Source organism: Pteronotus mesoamericanus, unplaced genomic scaffold (assembly GCF_021234165.1).
Source record: "Pteronotus mesoamericanus isolate MK-2021 breed Mesoamerican mustached bat unplaced genomic scaffold, CSHL_Meso_final contig_116, whole genome shotgun sequence".
NCBI classification, from domain to species: Eukaryota; Metazoa; Chordata; class Mammalia; order Chiroptera; family Mormoopidae; genus Pteronotus; species Pteronotus mesoamericanus.
In genome coordinates this window covers 5189820-5205685 of record NW_026555027.1, presented here as the reverse complement: position 1 = coordinate 5205685, position 15866 = coordinate 5189820, and the positions used below count along the sequence as shown (strand labels likewise).

At 42.6% G+C, this 15866-nt stretch overlaps 1 protein-coding gene across 2 annotated transcripts in view; it reads right to left on the bottom strand.

Annotated features, from left to right (window-relative positions):
* Nucleotides 1–727: 727 nt before the first annotated feature.
* The window catches only part of DYRK1A (dual specificity tyrosine phosphorylation regulated kinase 1A), a 135295-nt gene continuing 120156 nt past the window's right edge, over nt 728–15866 (bottom strand). For both annotated transcript variants that reach the window (XM_054578315.1, XM_054578322.1), the window contains exons 10-12: nt 11849–12155; nt 11250–11374; nt 728–4010 (exon numbers count right to left, since the gene is read on the bottom strand). In XM_054578315.1, coding sequence (XP_054434290.1) covers nt 3390–4010; nt 11250–11374; nt 11849–12155 — 1053 coding nt within the window. In that variant the 3' untranslated portion in view covers nt 728–3389. The remainder of the gene's footprint in view (nt 4011–11249; nt 11375–11848; nt 12156–15866) is intronic.

Below are 15866 nucleotides of genomic sequence, written 5' to 3'. Positions count from 1 at the left end.
ACAGTGGCGAACACAATGGTTTTGTGGGCCTCATAGAATTATCGCTGCCTTAATGACTTTTTTATATGTACTTCTAATATTCATTGAGTAAAAATAAGCCTAGGTTTTTTGAAGTCCAATGTGGTATACAATGTGCCAATTACCTAAGTAAAATGCTCGTACTCTAAGAAAAACCTGAAGGGAGTTTCTTCTCACAACTGACACTTCAGTTTTTAAGTTTCTTGCCTTCTGAAAGCCACCTTAACATATACTTATGCAGGTTAATTTACAAAAAGAGAACACTTTAGGTTAGACATTCATTCATTGCAGCAGAATTCTATGCTTTGTACACGGAGTCCCCGACACGCCCCAGAAAGAGATCTGGGGAGGGCCCAGCATTACTGCCTGTCCTAGCGCTTCCAAGCGGGCCAAAGCGCTTCCGCCCGCTGCCAATGCCACAAACTGCAAGCACTCTGCAGGAGGGACACACTGTGAATAATCGTTCATGTATAAAATCAATTTTAAAAATCAAAATGATCCATTACACCTCCAATTTTTACTTTCCGAGATTTTTTGCAGCCTAGGTCGATGTAACTACTTTCCTTCTTACACATGTGACTGAACTTACGCTCAGGATACCTGCCAGACCATTACCTGGGCAAGGAGAATTGCATAGGAAGATTTTTACTATGTTTACATTGTTCTTAAATTAGTTTTAAAAAAGCATAGTAAAGAGTCTGAGGACAAATTATTCAACTGTTTATCATACATAAGACCGCATGACTATAATACAAAGGGGGGGGGGGTGTTCTTTTTCATTTAACGTTACAATATACACAGCAAGTCCGGACCAGATCTTACAATCTGCACACAGGTATTTAACCTTTTCCATGCTGTTTATGTTTACAATGCACAGAAGTCCTGTAACCAAACCGTGTAGTAAAGCACACAAAACTGGACTGTAACATAACACAGTATGCAGAAGCATTGGATTTTATGATTTCCTTTATGTAAATAGCGGTTTAAAAACTGCTTTTGTTTTTTGGTGCTTTTTAAGATGTGGCAACCAGCATAGAAAAAAATGACCTGACCCATGTTGTATCTTTACCTTATATTCCTAAACAGCAGTAACTACTGAATTCCTTTTGGTATTGCTATACTCAAGATGATATCCTTTTATTCACTGTAAACCTTTATGAACTACCAAGTTCAAAAATCATCCACAGGCTTGACATTTAATTACAAAATAAATATGGATTTCCTGATTAATAACAAAAAAATTTTGTGGTATATAAAAACGAATATTTCCAAGTTTCCATTCACATTCACATAGTTTTAAGCCTTTCTTTTTGTTACTGTTTACATATAAAAACCTGCTTTTGTTCAGAAAAAAATTGACCCAGCCAGCCGTGTGGAGCCGACCAATAAAAAGCAATGTGGTGTTCTGTGAGTTGCTTTGAACAGGGCTATCGGCAGAGGTAGATTACTGCTTCTTTTCTAGGCTTCTTTTGATCCTGGACAGGTAAACTGCTCATCTTCATTCTCCCAATTCAACCGCTCTAAAGTATAACACCCTAAAATTGGTCAATTTAAAATGGGAACAACACAAATTTAGCAACTGCCAGACTGTGTTACATTAAGGCAGCATCATCTCAAAACTAGGCACCTGCTCGACACCAGCCTGTTCACGTCAGGTCACGCAGGAGACTTTCGCTTTACTCGTGCCCTTACTTTGGACCTGTTGGTGCAACCAAGGTCTTGCTTTCAAGTCTACAAGTAGGTTAATCAGGAATACAAGAATCAACCGCTGGTTCCATAGCTTGTGGACCCAGTGTCCCTCTCCCTTCAGAAGCCTGAACACGTTTAGAATGTAACAGATGTTGTAGTCTTGAATTAGATGTCAATCTATTATGTTCAGTACACAGATTGCTGTAAATGTATTGGCTATGGATTCAACAACAGTTCCAGTTTTGTTTAAGCAATAGTACAGCCATAATTTTCAACTGACATTTAAAAATGGTCTAGTTACACCTTGTGTCAAAGTGCAGAACTGCTACATTATTGGTTACAGACATCTATGTGCTATAAAAACAGCTTTGGTACAATAAATTATCAAAAAAGAAAATAAATTTTTGTAAAATTCACAGCATAATTGTGAGGCAAAAAAGCAGTCACATAAAATTCTGCATTTTTTAAAAATGTTCAGGATGAACAGAAGACATCTTTGTGCAGAAGAAATGGTGGAGATACCACGTGCCGAGAAAAAGCAAAAGAAAAAGTAAAAAGCAGGAAGGGACACAGCTGTAGCTATTTCCATCAAAGCAAACCACTACCTCTGTGACCTTCAACCAATAAGGAAGTCAACTTTATGACACACGCAAAGTGACCTTGCAATACCTTACAATTAGTGGGTCACAAAAGTCTATTTTAAAAGAAAGGCCTCTTGAATTACCCATTCTCTGTGTTTTCAGCATTAAGGACTGTCTGCAAAAGCATGTCCAAAAGTGATTGCATCTGAAATGGTAGGCTCTTCTAGTGTCGAGTCCAAATCCATAAGGCCAAAGGTTATCCCAAAGACCACCACTCAGACCTCCCCAGGACTGGCCGCGACTGACCCGTTGATTGCTTCTCAGTGCACCTTGGTTGGGAGACCAGTCACGTTCCATCACTAGCTCACTGCGGCCTCTCCACCAGGAGACCCACAGGATCCCATGTAATTGCTGCTTCGCTCCTCAGTAGGTTCAGACAGGAGAGTCCCGATCCCCGCCACTTAGCATGCTTCCTGTGCCTTACAAACTCCAGTACAACCGTCCCTTCCATACAGCTGAAGGTGATGTTTGTGTGAGCTGGAGGTCCCCTTCCTTACAGTACTGCGTTTCCGTGCCCAAGTGTGTTTAGAGGACTTAAAAACCCGAATTTCCCACCCCCACCCCAAACAAAACAAAAACAAAAAAACAGGGGGAAAAAAGGGAAAAAACAAAAAGGAAAAAACACCCTCAAGGGGCCCTTTATGCAAATTATGAGCAGTGCCTTTTTATTTTAAAATTAGTTGGCAAATGACCAAGACCAACATCTGAACATTAACTTTTGTGGAACAGAAAGACAAAAAAACCCCACTAGGACCGGGATGTGGCAAGTTATAATGGGGAGGCAGAAAGAGGACCCCTCTGAGCTATCCGTGAAGATGGGTTGTGGACATGGCTCGTTTAAAAACTTCATTGTCCCTTTGCAATCTTTTCAAGTTAAAAAAAAAAAACAAAACAAAACAAAAAACAAGTCAGCTTTGCCCTCTTGTAGCGGTTCAGTGTGTTAATCTCCTTCTGATTCAAGCAGCTTTGCACTTTGTTTTTTGGGAAAAAAACACCACTTCTATAAAAACACACAAGAAACAAACTCAAGTTTCAGTTTAGTCACGAGCTAGCTACAGGACTCTGCTGCACACAAACCCCTGTCATGGGGGACTCTTCTCTATCGGCCCCTTGCCTCATCGTCAGATGTCCTTCAGTCATGTAATGTGCAGGCCCTGTGTTAGCAGAAAACTGGTATGTTGGGTGTCCAGCTATGCCAGTCTCTTGGCGGGGATTGGAGTAGACGGTTAAATTAACGTCCATAGCTCCGTTCTGTCCAAAGTCCAAGGTGTTAGCAGCCACTGGGCGATTCTGGTAGGCCTGATTGCCTTGATTACCAGTAGAGGAGGAAGATGTAGAGGAAGAAGTAGTTGAGGAAGACAGGGATGTCATGGAGTGGTGACTATGGCCAACCTCCATAGAATCCTGGGTAGAGGAGCTATTTGTTGGAGAATTGTAGACCCTTGGCCTGGTCCGGTTACCCAAGGCTTGTTGTCCATGGTGGTGGTGGTGATGGTGGTGGTGGTGGTGGTGATGGGAACTGTTTCCATGGTGATGATGCAATGCATTCTGCTGAGAGGCTACATGAAAGGTTGTTTCTTGAACAGGATGAGTTTCAACAGTGACTTGTGTAGGAGCTTCAGTGCCTGACCAACCAAGGGGAGCAGGAAATTGCTGACGCACCTGTAAGAACAGATTTTAAAAGGATTTATACAGAGTTCCGTTTCAAAGTTTTAATCTTTAAACAAACACTATGACACTAGCATTTACATTAACTAGAGAGGGGAAGGTTTTGAAACTGACAATATGTTAGACAGTTCTATAATGCAAATTTCCAAACATGTTCAAGAGTGAAAAATGTGTTATTTTAAGAGCTACAATTTTTAGCAAGGTATACCCATAAATGGGGTCATATTATTTCACAGGCCACTTTCTTTCTTTGGAAGCACTGTTTATGCCAGGGGTCAGCAAACTTTCTCTGAAATGGAGTATCTCAGTAAGTATTTGACATGTCCAAAAGAATTCTTACTTTCCCCACAAGACCCCTCCTTTCTCCATCTTTCTGCTTCAGTATAAGCATGGCTAGCGATCCAGCTGATGAACCATTCATCCGCCAAAACCATCAGCAACACTCCTGATGCTACCTTCCCGTCGGAGTCCAAACCTGGGCGCCTCCCTCCGTCTCTACCCCAATGCGCTCTCCAGGCCCCTAGCATCTCTTGCCTACACCAACACAACAGTCTCCTCGATCAACTCCCAGCTTTATCCTTGCCTTTTTCCAATCTATCCTCCTAAAAAATCAGAAGAATAACCTTTTGTAAAACACAAATCCAAATTAGACAAAGAAAAGAAATAAAAGGCACTCAAACTGGAAAGTAACATACAAAACTGTCACTATCTGCAAGTTATATAAACAAAAAATTCTAAAGACATCAAAAACTGTTAAATGAATTCTGTAAAGGTGCAAGATACAAAATTAACACACAAAAACCTACTGCATTTTTATAGACTGATAATAAGCTATCAGAGAAATAAAGAAAACAATCCTGCCCTGACTGGTGTGGCTCAGTGGGTTGGATGTTGTCCTGGAAGCCAAGGGGGTCACTGTTTCGATTCCCGGTCAAGGCAAATGCTTGGGTTGCAGGCCGGGTCCCTGGTGGGGTGTGTGAAAGAGGCAACCAACCAATGTTTCTCCTGCACATCGATGTTTTTCTCTCCATTCTCCCTACTTCCCCCTCTCTCTTGAAAATAAATAAAATCTTAAAAAAAAAAAATCCCATTTATAATATCAAAAAGAATAAAATATCTAGAAATAATTTTAACCAAGGAGGTGAAAGACTTGTATATTGAAAACTACAAGACACTAATGAAAGAAATTGAAGACAAAAAAATAAAAAGATATTCGTGGAAATGGATTAGAAAGATCAACACTGTTAAAATATCAATACGGCCTAAAGCAATCTACATACTCACTGAAATACCTATCAAAATTCCAATGGCATTTTTCAAAGAAATGGAGCAAATAATCCTAAAATATGTATGGAACCACAAAAAACCCCATATAGCCAAAGCGATCTTGAGGAAAAAAAAAAAAACAAAGCTGGAAGTGTCAAGCTCCTTGACTTCAAACTATATTATAAAACAACAGTAATTAAAACAGTATGATAAAGGCAATAAAAACAGACTCACAGATCAATGGCACAGAAGAGTGAGCCCAGATATAAACCCACATATATACAATCAATTTATGACAAAGGAGCCTAGAATACACAATGGGGAAAGGACAATGTCTTCAATAAATGGTGCTGGGAAAACTAGAAAGCCACAAGCAAAAAAAAAAAAAAAAAAAAAAAGGAACTTTGACCACTATCTTATACCATAAACAAAAATTAAGTCAAAATGGATTGAAGACCTGAACATAAGACCTAAAACCATAAAACTCCTAGGGAAAAAACACAGGCAGAAGCTCCATGACGGAGGTCTTCGTGATGACTTTTCAAATTTGACACCAAAATGTAAAAGCAACAAAAGCAAAAATAAGTAAGTGGGACTACAGCAAACTGAAAAGCTTCCACACAGTAAAGAAAACCATCAAGAAAATGAATAAGCACATTACATATCAAATGAGTGCTTACACATTATATAGCAAATAAATGAGCATTTACACATCATGTATCAAACAAGGGGTTACTATTTAAAACATATTTTTTAAAAACCTCAGACAACTCAATAGCGCAAAAAAACCCCACAAAACCCCACAACACTCCAATGAAAAAAAAAGAGATCTGACCAACATTTTCCCAAAGAAAGCATACAAATGACCAACAGGTACATGAAAAGATGTTCGATGTCATTAACCATGTTAATCATCAGGGAAATGCAAATCAAAAACCACAGTGAGATATCATCTCACACCAGTCAGAATGGCTATTATTAAAAAGCAAACAAACAACAAACAAAACCCCCCACAAGTGTTAGCAAGGGTGAAGAGGAAAGAGAACCCTCATGCACTGTTTGTGAGAATGTAAATTTGTGCAGCCACTATAAAAAACAGTATGGTTCTGCAAGAAATTAAAAATAGAACTGATCCAGCAATTCCACTTCTGAGTGTTTATCCAACAAAAACAAAAACACTACCCCAACGATATATGCGCTCCCATGTTCACTGTATCATTATTCCCGACAGCCAAGACATGGACACAATCTAAGCGTCCACTGATAGAGGAGTGGATGAAGGAAAGTGTGGTGAATATGCAATTACTATTCAACTATTAAAAAGAACGAAGTCTTGCCATTTGTGATAGCGTGGATGGACCTCAAGGGCAAAGTGGTAGTGGTCAGGCAGACAAATACAAATACAACATGATCTCTCTCATATGTGGAACCTTAAAAACACACACACACACACACACACACACACACACAAAAACCAAAACAACAAAAACCAAAGTTCATAGATACAGACACCCAACTGGTGGTTGCTAGAGGTGCAGGGTGGGCGGCTGAGGGGTGGAGGGGGAGTGGTGAAAGGGGTCAAAGGTAGAAAGAAAAATGTAGGTAATGTAAAGCACAAATCCAATCACTTCACTATCTAAAACCTTTTACGGACTTCTCACTGCACTTAGGAAAACAAAACAATCCAAAGTCCATAGAGCAGCCTGCACAATCCGGCTGACGCTCAAGCCTCCAGCCACCTTTCTCCTGCTTCCCCCCACACGGCCTCCCCTCTACTCCTCTCCCAGTCACAGTCTCTCAAATGCCACAGGGCATTTGTACTTACTGTTCCCTTCTGCCCAGGGCGCTCTGATCTCTAATTTCTGATGGAGTGCTTCTTCATCCTCTTCTTCATCCTCATTTCCGTTCCAGAGTCTTCCCTGACCACACTGCCTAATGCTGCCCCAACGCCTACGGCAGAGACTACTAGTTGCCCAAAATAAGATCTTTTTCTTGGGCACATTGTTGTATGTACTACACTTCCCAGCCTTCCCAGTTCTTAGTATGGCCATGTGACTAAGTTTTACTCAATGGAATGTGAAGAAAAGTTTCTATGCCATGGCTCGACCCGGCCTACAAAATACCTCCCAAGTCCTTCTGCCCGCCAAATGCAGCAGACATCTAGGCCTTAGGGAATGGGAGGGGCCCAGGACAGAGAGAGGGGGCCATGTCACTAACATGAATATCTACTCTGGACCGTGCCATAAGAAAGAAACTTCATATTCTTTAAGCTATCATGTTTTGGGCTGCCATCTGTTTGGCCTACTTGAATTAATACATCACACCCAGCAAATAGCCAGTCTCTATCACATTATCCTGACTTACTCTCTTTTTTAACAGTTAATGGTACTTGCAATTTCTATTCATTTGACTAATTTTATTTACTGTGTCACTCTGAGCTCTAGGAAGGCAAAGCCTGCATCTGCATCACAGCAGCCAGCACAGATCGCTATTCACTCAACACAGGTGGTCTTAGAGCCGAAATCCAAAAAACACAACGGAAAGCAACCCAGTAGGAAAACAGGCAGAAAGTCCTCAGAAAATACTAATGGTCTACGGAGCTACTCAAATTCATTCATAAGAAGAAATAATCAAAATAAAACTCTCCTCTGTCCAATACCTCTTTCCATTTCAGATTGACCCAAAGGCGATCACACTGTTTCTCCAAACTCTAATAGTGGAGAATGAAACTGGTAAAACTATAGGGATAGAAATTTGGCAGCAGCTTTTAAAATTACAAATCACATTACTCCTTGACCCCCCAATTTCACATCCAAGAATTTATGTCACAGATAAACTGCCTATGCATGGGATGACACATGTATAGGGCAGATTTTGTATTACAGCATCATTTGCAGTGGTAAGAAAAAAAGGTTGAAAATAAGCTAAATGTCCATTAATACAGAATCACAGAAATGACTTATGAATATCTCACCTGTTTAAAAAAGAGAGAACAAGCTATCTATGCAATGATGTAAAAACAGCTCCAAAATAGATTTTAAACAAATACATACAAAATATAAGAAGAAGAAGAGAAAAAAGGTGAGAAAGCAAGTATGGTATACAAAGATTAGGTGAAAATAGGTATGTATTTGTACGTTTCCATATGCATAAAATATCTTTGAAAAATACAAAAAGCTAACAACATGAATTAGAAATTGGTTGACTAGAGGACATAAAAAGATTTCACTGAATCCCCTTTTATATTTACTTATTTAACCACATGAATATATCAACTGCTCAAAAATTATATAAAAGGACTTGAGGCAAATAAGGCAGAATATTAACTTCTGATGGGAGGTACACAAGCATCCCATGTTACTCTCGGTATGTTATAACCTGTTTGCAGTGTTTTAGATAAGTCAGGAGGGAGGACGGGCGTAAAGAAGGAAAGGAGATCAGCCTAGAGAATTTGGGAAAGCTGCTGGCAGTGGTGTCTGTGCAGCGTGGGAGACACAGTGGTCACCAAAGCAAAGAGGGAGAAGAGTGTTTTAGGCTGAGCAGAGACCATATAGAAATGAGAAAGAACACATGGTATAGTCAGAAAATCAAAGAAATCTGGTAAGCCCAGAGTGAATGAGGAGGGGGGAAAAAATGAAAATCACTGTAACCTTAGGAGGAAGCCTAAATTTTTGTTTAAGTACAAAAGAAAGCCAAGAGCTGGTTTACGTAGGGAAAAGAGCCAGGTCAGACTGCTTTGCTGAATATTCACTTGGCTGCAGAGAAGGGAATGGTGTTGACTGGTGAATAAAATCAGACACTGGAAGACCAGTTCAATATTCTTTATAGGCTGGAGATGGATGACTTGGAGAATACATAGAGGACATTTGGAATCCACGCAATTTATGATTTGAGTCCATGTGGGGGAGGCGGGAGAGGGGCGTCAATGATTACCCCCGTCACTGGGTGTGAAACTTGAGCAAATGAGTTAATTTAGGGCCACTTGTACAAAAAATAAGTAAAAGTAGAAAAGCTGTAATGGGGAAAATGATGACATCCAGTTATAGGATATATCTTCAGGGTCATATTGTAGAGATGTTCTAGTGACATGTACTATGAACGATTAGAAATAAAGGCCCCAGGGCTCAGGAGTAACGTCCGAGGTCAAAATCAAGATGCGGCCCTGGCTAGTGTGGCTCAGTGGCTTGAGTGCTGGCCTGCCAACCAAAGGGATGCTGGTTCGATTCCTGGTCAGGGCATAAGCCTGGGTTGTGGGCCAGGTCCCCAGTAGGGGGCGCACAAGAGGCAACTACACATTGATGTCACCCTCTCTCTAAAAATAAATAAAATCCTTTAAAAAAAAAAAAAAAAAAAAAAAGGATGCACATCAAGATGTACCTGTTGTCCTTGGTCAGAGAAGGTGAGCTCCACCAGAAGTGTGAGAAGGGAGGTAGAAAGGCCACAAGGCATGATTTAGGAAATGCCCATGTTTATGTGGCTGCAGAAGAAGAGAACCCAAACAAGGAGACAGTGAAGGAAAGGCCTGAGGGGTGGGGGATGAGGGCAGGACCCTGCCCAGGACAGAAGAGGAGGAGCTGGAAGAGCAGAGAGGTGGAGGTCGGGGGGCGAAGGCAGCGCCTGGTTCAGCAGCAGAGGGAGGGGCTGGAAGAGCAGGTCGAGACCCGTTAAGTGGGGAGGGCAGGAAGGAAGCAAGAAGAGCACTAGAGGCTGCTGGATTCCTGGACAACCACCACTGGCGACACCGCGAGAACCACCCCAAGCTGGGACCCAGGCGGCCTGATGACAGCTTGCTGAGGAGCTCTAGGAGAGAAATGGCACCCACAGGGAGCAGAAATGTAGGACAAGAGAGCCATGGGCAACGACAAGTTTTGCTTCAGATAAGAGACAGGGGTGATCAGACAGGAAGGCGAGGGATGGAGGAGAAGCCACTCACACAGGAGCCAGAGGCTGAGCAAAGGGCAAAGTCCTGGTGAAGGCAAGACAGGGCAGGGAAGGGCACCCAAGGGGACTGGCTTCCAGCAGGACAGAATCTCCGCCGAGTGAAAAAGGGCGGGAGAGAAGAGGACAAGCGCACAGAGGCTGAGAGAGGAGCTCATATTGGAAGACTCTTCCTTATGCAGAAGGGAGTGAATGGGAACAGAGAAGGGCAGGCCAGAGGTTTCTGAGAAGAGTCTGCAACAATGATGAAAGAGGAGGAGCGGGGGAGAGATGTGATGACTTGAGAAGCCTGGGCAACTGCCCAGGAGAGGTGGGCGAATGTTAATTCACAGCAGTAGCAGCCTGGCTCACGTGTGTGGTCTTTCCCCATGGCCCTCAGAGGCCGCAGTCACGAGGATGGGGAGTGAAAATCAGCAACCTCAGTTTTACTTCACTCAGATGACACAGGAGCCTCTTATTATAAAGTACCCTAAAAACAGTGCTAAGTAAATTCACTTAATGAGATCCTCTTTAACAAGTTTAAAAAAATAAAAGGGAAAAGAAATCCGTAACTGCCCCCCACAAAACACTGTGGAGTTAAAAACCAAACTACAAACTGGCTCAGAACCTAGGACTACAGGTGCTGAAAGATCACGGGGCGGGGTGGGGGTGGGGGGGCAGTCATTAAGAGGCTGGCCCAGGGAAAGTTATTAATCCATGACGCCTCAGTTCCCAATGTAAAATGAAAATCCAAACAGTGTAAAAGCTGAAAATGTTGTTGTATGACATGAGATAAACATGGGGGTGGGATAGGCGACACACTTGCAACAATAGTTGGTATGTACCCAATAAATGTTAACTATTTCTAAACAAGGGGAGAAATGATAAGGATGTGCTTCTTTAGGTATAAGCCAGTTATAATTCCTTACAAATGAGGAAGGACACTGTAGACCTTTAGAGTCCATGACAATCATTCTCAAGACACTCAACCCCCAATACTGCTAACTCGAGCTTGGCAAGGGACGAGAGCCAGGCAGGGAGAGCGCTCACCTGGGGACTGTGTGTCTCGCAGTCCATGGCCTGAACGGCGGCCGAGAAGTGCCCACCGCTGTGCCGATGCTGGTGCGTCGGGTCCGACCTGGCTCTCCCACTGTTGCTCGTCCCCGATGATCCACCTTAAGTATCACAACACCAAAGAGCTTGTGAGTTTAAAGTTAGTTTAGTTCACGTTTATATTCTAAAACTGTAACGTTAAAACTGAAAGTATGTCACCAAAAAAGAATTTTATATTAAGAGAATGTCAACCAATTCCCCGATTAAGTTCTTTCATATCAACAACTGATCAGTTTCGTTTCGTTAGTGGAAAACTCAAAGATGTGGATGAAGTATTTCCATTTAAAAAACAATTTAAAAATTTTGTTTTTAATAAAGAGTTCTGTTTCCAGCTACCAAGCAGAATTTATGACGTGTAATTTCACACTGAAGCTCTGGGGGGGGGCGGCGCGGTATTTTTATTAACTACAAAAAACAGATTCAGGTAAAACAATCTCTCCCCACCTAACACATTTTTAAAAATACTTCACAATAGCCCCACTGTGCGAAGCACACCGCCAACGCTTGGAAGCTCCGTCTGTGTCGCGAGGACGGACCTGAGCTCGATGAAGTGCTGGAGGTGGTGCCCGAGGACTGGGACTGCTCCATCGCGGGGCTCGTGGACACGCTGTTACTCGTGTTTGTGCCTTCATCAGCTGTTTTCTTGAAAAAACTGTGCTGCAGGGCATAGTAAGGTTGGATTCGAGTTTTGGGGTCATAATCAAGCATCCTTAAAATGAGGTCTTTGAACTTCAAGTAGTCAGCTACCGTATGACCCGACTCCCCTGCACGACGCCCACCAGGTCCTCCTGTTTCTACTCCAAGAATATTATGAAGTTTACGGGTTCCTGGTGGTTTATACTCCTAAAGAGAAGAAAGAGAACAAGGCTTTCTCTGAGTTTGAGGGGATATGTAAAAGTCTGCATAACTTCAGATATACTAAAATATATTACATGTTGAGGCCTTTATTAGAAAGAACGCTTATAGTTAGATCCTCTAATGTATTTTCACACATTACTTATTCCAAATGCACTGTAGTTAGAAAAATTCAAAATAATCTTGAGACCAAAATTTACTATAAAGATCACCTAGCCTTGGGGTCAACAAACTGTGACATGGTCCAGGGCCTATTTTTGTACAGCCTCAGGTATGGTTTTTATATTTTTAAAGGTTGCAAAGACAAACAAAACTAAACAAGGACACACAACAGAAGCCCTGAACCTCCACTCTCGGGTCCTCCATAAAGGAGGTGAGCTGACTGCTCCAGCCCAGTGTCTCTGAGCCTCCCCCCACCCGAGCACCTGACGACTCGGGTGCACTTCCTGCAGCGACGGAGGCTGTGGCTGCAGCTGCAGTGACCACAGCAAGTGCGCTCCAAGGAGAGAATCAAGTCTAACCCTGCCTGCCCATGTTCGGATAAAGAAATTCAAATAAATTCGGATAAAGAAAAGCAAATTGTATTTATGCATCTCTTTAGAGTATGTGTAACAATAAATTACCTTAACATGTGTTGAGATTTTCTGAAAACTCATTTTTTAATAGATAATGGTATAACCCTTCACAACCCCACAAATATTCATTTACTAAAATAGAATCACTTGCATTTTTGCTTTTAGTTACAATGTACAAATTTGCAAAAGACCACTGTTCTCACTCTAAAAGCAAGAACAAGCCTGGCACATAAGCCACCAAAATCGTTACTTTCAAAAAATCCATCAGAGGCCTGAGGACTAAAGAAGCCAGAATTAAGTAACTTCTAGAATATTAAAAGATCTTCCTCGAGAAACCTTCCTTCTTATGGTAGGTGAAGGGGTAGCTGCCACAGACCTGGGCACAGACCCCTCTGGCCTGACCTCTAACAGCTGCGGCTGACAGGCCAGAGGACAGGGAGAGGCGGGGAGCCTGCACAGTCTCCCCCAGGGCACTGACGCGTCAGGCTGGGGCAGCAGGATGAACACAGGCCGCCTGAGGCACAAGGCAGGAATGGGCTGCTGCCTGGCCGATGGTGCGGGGGCAATTCCTGTCTCCTCACACAGCGCTCACTCAAACCTCTACGGACAGTGGGGCATAATTTAAGTCGAGCGAGCAAGCAGTCAAAGCCCCGTCTCCCCTAAACCATAAACAATATTGAGTCAGTGACACAACAGAGTAAAGGGTATGCGTCTTTTTGAAGGGAAATAAGATCTGCTTCCATAAACAAGAAAGTTGGACATCCCTTTAAAAAATTAAACACAAGAATCAACAACAAAAAAGGTCCATAATGAAGTTTAAAAAATCAAAGACTCACATAACTGATGGCCCAGATGTTGAAAATGGCAGACAGGCATTTAAAAATAAGTATGAAAAAGGTTAAATAATTTAGTTCAAATGGTGGACAGCATGTGTAACTAGATGGGGGACTTCAGAAGAGAAAATGAAATTTAAAGGCTAGATGGAAACGCGGAAATGCTAAAGCAGAAAATTGCAATATCAGAAATGAAGAATCCATTTAAAGAGTTTAACAGATGACTGGACTCAGCAGAGGGAAAAAAAAATCACTGAACTAGAAGATAAAGCAAAGAAATTATCCAAACTAAGACCCAAAAAACAAAACAAAAACCCACAAAGAAACCCCCAAAATCCAATAAATAAACCAATCAGAGACCTCTGAGATAATATTAAACACTACAATACACACATATTTGAGAAATTAGGAGAAGAGGAGGCTGAATCGGAACAAATACTTGAAAAGGAAACGTCTGAGGATTTTTAAAAACTGATAAAAGAGCTCAACCAACACATCCAAGAAACTTACCAAACTCCACTTTCTGTGAAATGTCTTTTTATCTTGTACTGAAAATGCAGCTTTTATGTGGACACAGGGTAGCTACAAGAAAGGCCTACCTAATAATTTGAGAAAAAGCAAAGTTGTTCTATAGCTACTTAAAGCAAAAGAAAGGTGAAGAATCTAAAGCTGGAGAATTTCATGCCTGTAAAGGATGATCGGAGAATTTCAAGAGGACGTTTGGCTTAAAAATGGTCAAGATGACAGAGAAGCAGCTTACAGAGACCAAGAGGCGGCAAACAATCCCAGGTGCCGTCAAGAAAATCACTGCAGAGAAAGGGTATCTGCCTGAACAGGATTTAAAGGCAGGCGGAAGTGCCCTGTATTCTGGGGGGAAAAGACGCCATGAAGGTCACTGTGAGTAAGAAAGAGAAGCGGGTTTCAGGAGGGCGGGCTGGGCTAGCTCTGTGCCGTGGGGGTGCAGCAGGGCTCACCGGGCGGACTGCCCTGCTCTGTGAAGCCCACCTGCTCTGTGAAGCTCACCCACCCTCAGGCTCAAAGGGAAGGCAATACCAGCTGCCAGGCTTTGGGCTGTACAAGGCCTGACCAACAAGAAAGAATCCCTTTTCTGGATTGGTTCCACCGACACTTTGTCCCTGAAGTCAGGAAGTACCTGTCCAGTAAAGGGCGGCCTTTTAAAGTTCCTTTGATATTATTGGACAATGCCTCCAGCCACCTACAACCTATGAGCTCATCAATGAAACTGTCAAAGTGGCCGACTTGCTCCCAAATACAATGTCTTTAATTCAGAATCTAGACCAGCAAAGTCATAAGAAGCTTTAAGGCTCATTGCACATGGCACTCCATGGAAAGCACTGTCAATGCTACAGAAGAGAACCCCACCAGGGAGAATGTCGTGGAAGCATGGAAGGATCACGCCACTGGAGATGCCGTTGTTGTTACAGGAAAGGCCGTGGAAGCCACCAAGCCCAAAACAACCAATTCACGTCCAGACAGCGTGTCTGACTTCACAGGGTTTATGACACAGCTCATCAAGGAAACCATAAAAGAGATGGTGGACGTGGCCAAAAAAAGGAGGGGAGAGGGATGTTAAAAGGGTTTCAAGATAGAGATTTTGGAAAAAGTCAAGAGCTAACGGATCACACAAGAGGAATTCACAGAAGACGGCCTGCTGGAGATGAACACTTGTGGACCAGTGAGGAAGCAGCAGCAGCAGTTATCAGGAAAAAAACTGACAAGACAATCTGATAAAAGGAAGAGTTCTGATTATACTTTTATGACATGAACTCTTCTATGATGTAGAAATATTAGTGAAAAAAACAAGTAAGTCCAACAGAAATTCCGGCGTATTTCCACAGAGCTACACCCTGCGTTCCTGCCTCCCGCCCAACCCGCTCCATCGTGCAGTCCGTCTCCGCCACCTGATACAGCCAGGCCAGTCTCCTCGGTAGGGAGACCTGCACGGCCACCCATCCCCACTCAGTGAACAGTGAATAAGCACCATGCCACACAGTCAGCAAGCTGACCTGCTGTGTATGTGCCTTCTTCACGTGAAAATCTAACCGGTCCACGGTGAGGCCTGTAGGTGGCTCCTCGTCAGCGTCACCGAGTATCCACCGTGGAGAGCGCCATGTGTGAGGCTGGTGTGGAGTGGACAGCCTGTCCTTGCACTGACATAAGGTGAGTGCTCTTTCATGTAAAACTGATACTTATAACGTATCTTCTTACTGCTTTGTAACTCTGCTTTCAAAGAATTACATTAGTTTATAGTATGCCTCCCTGTATCCCTC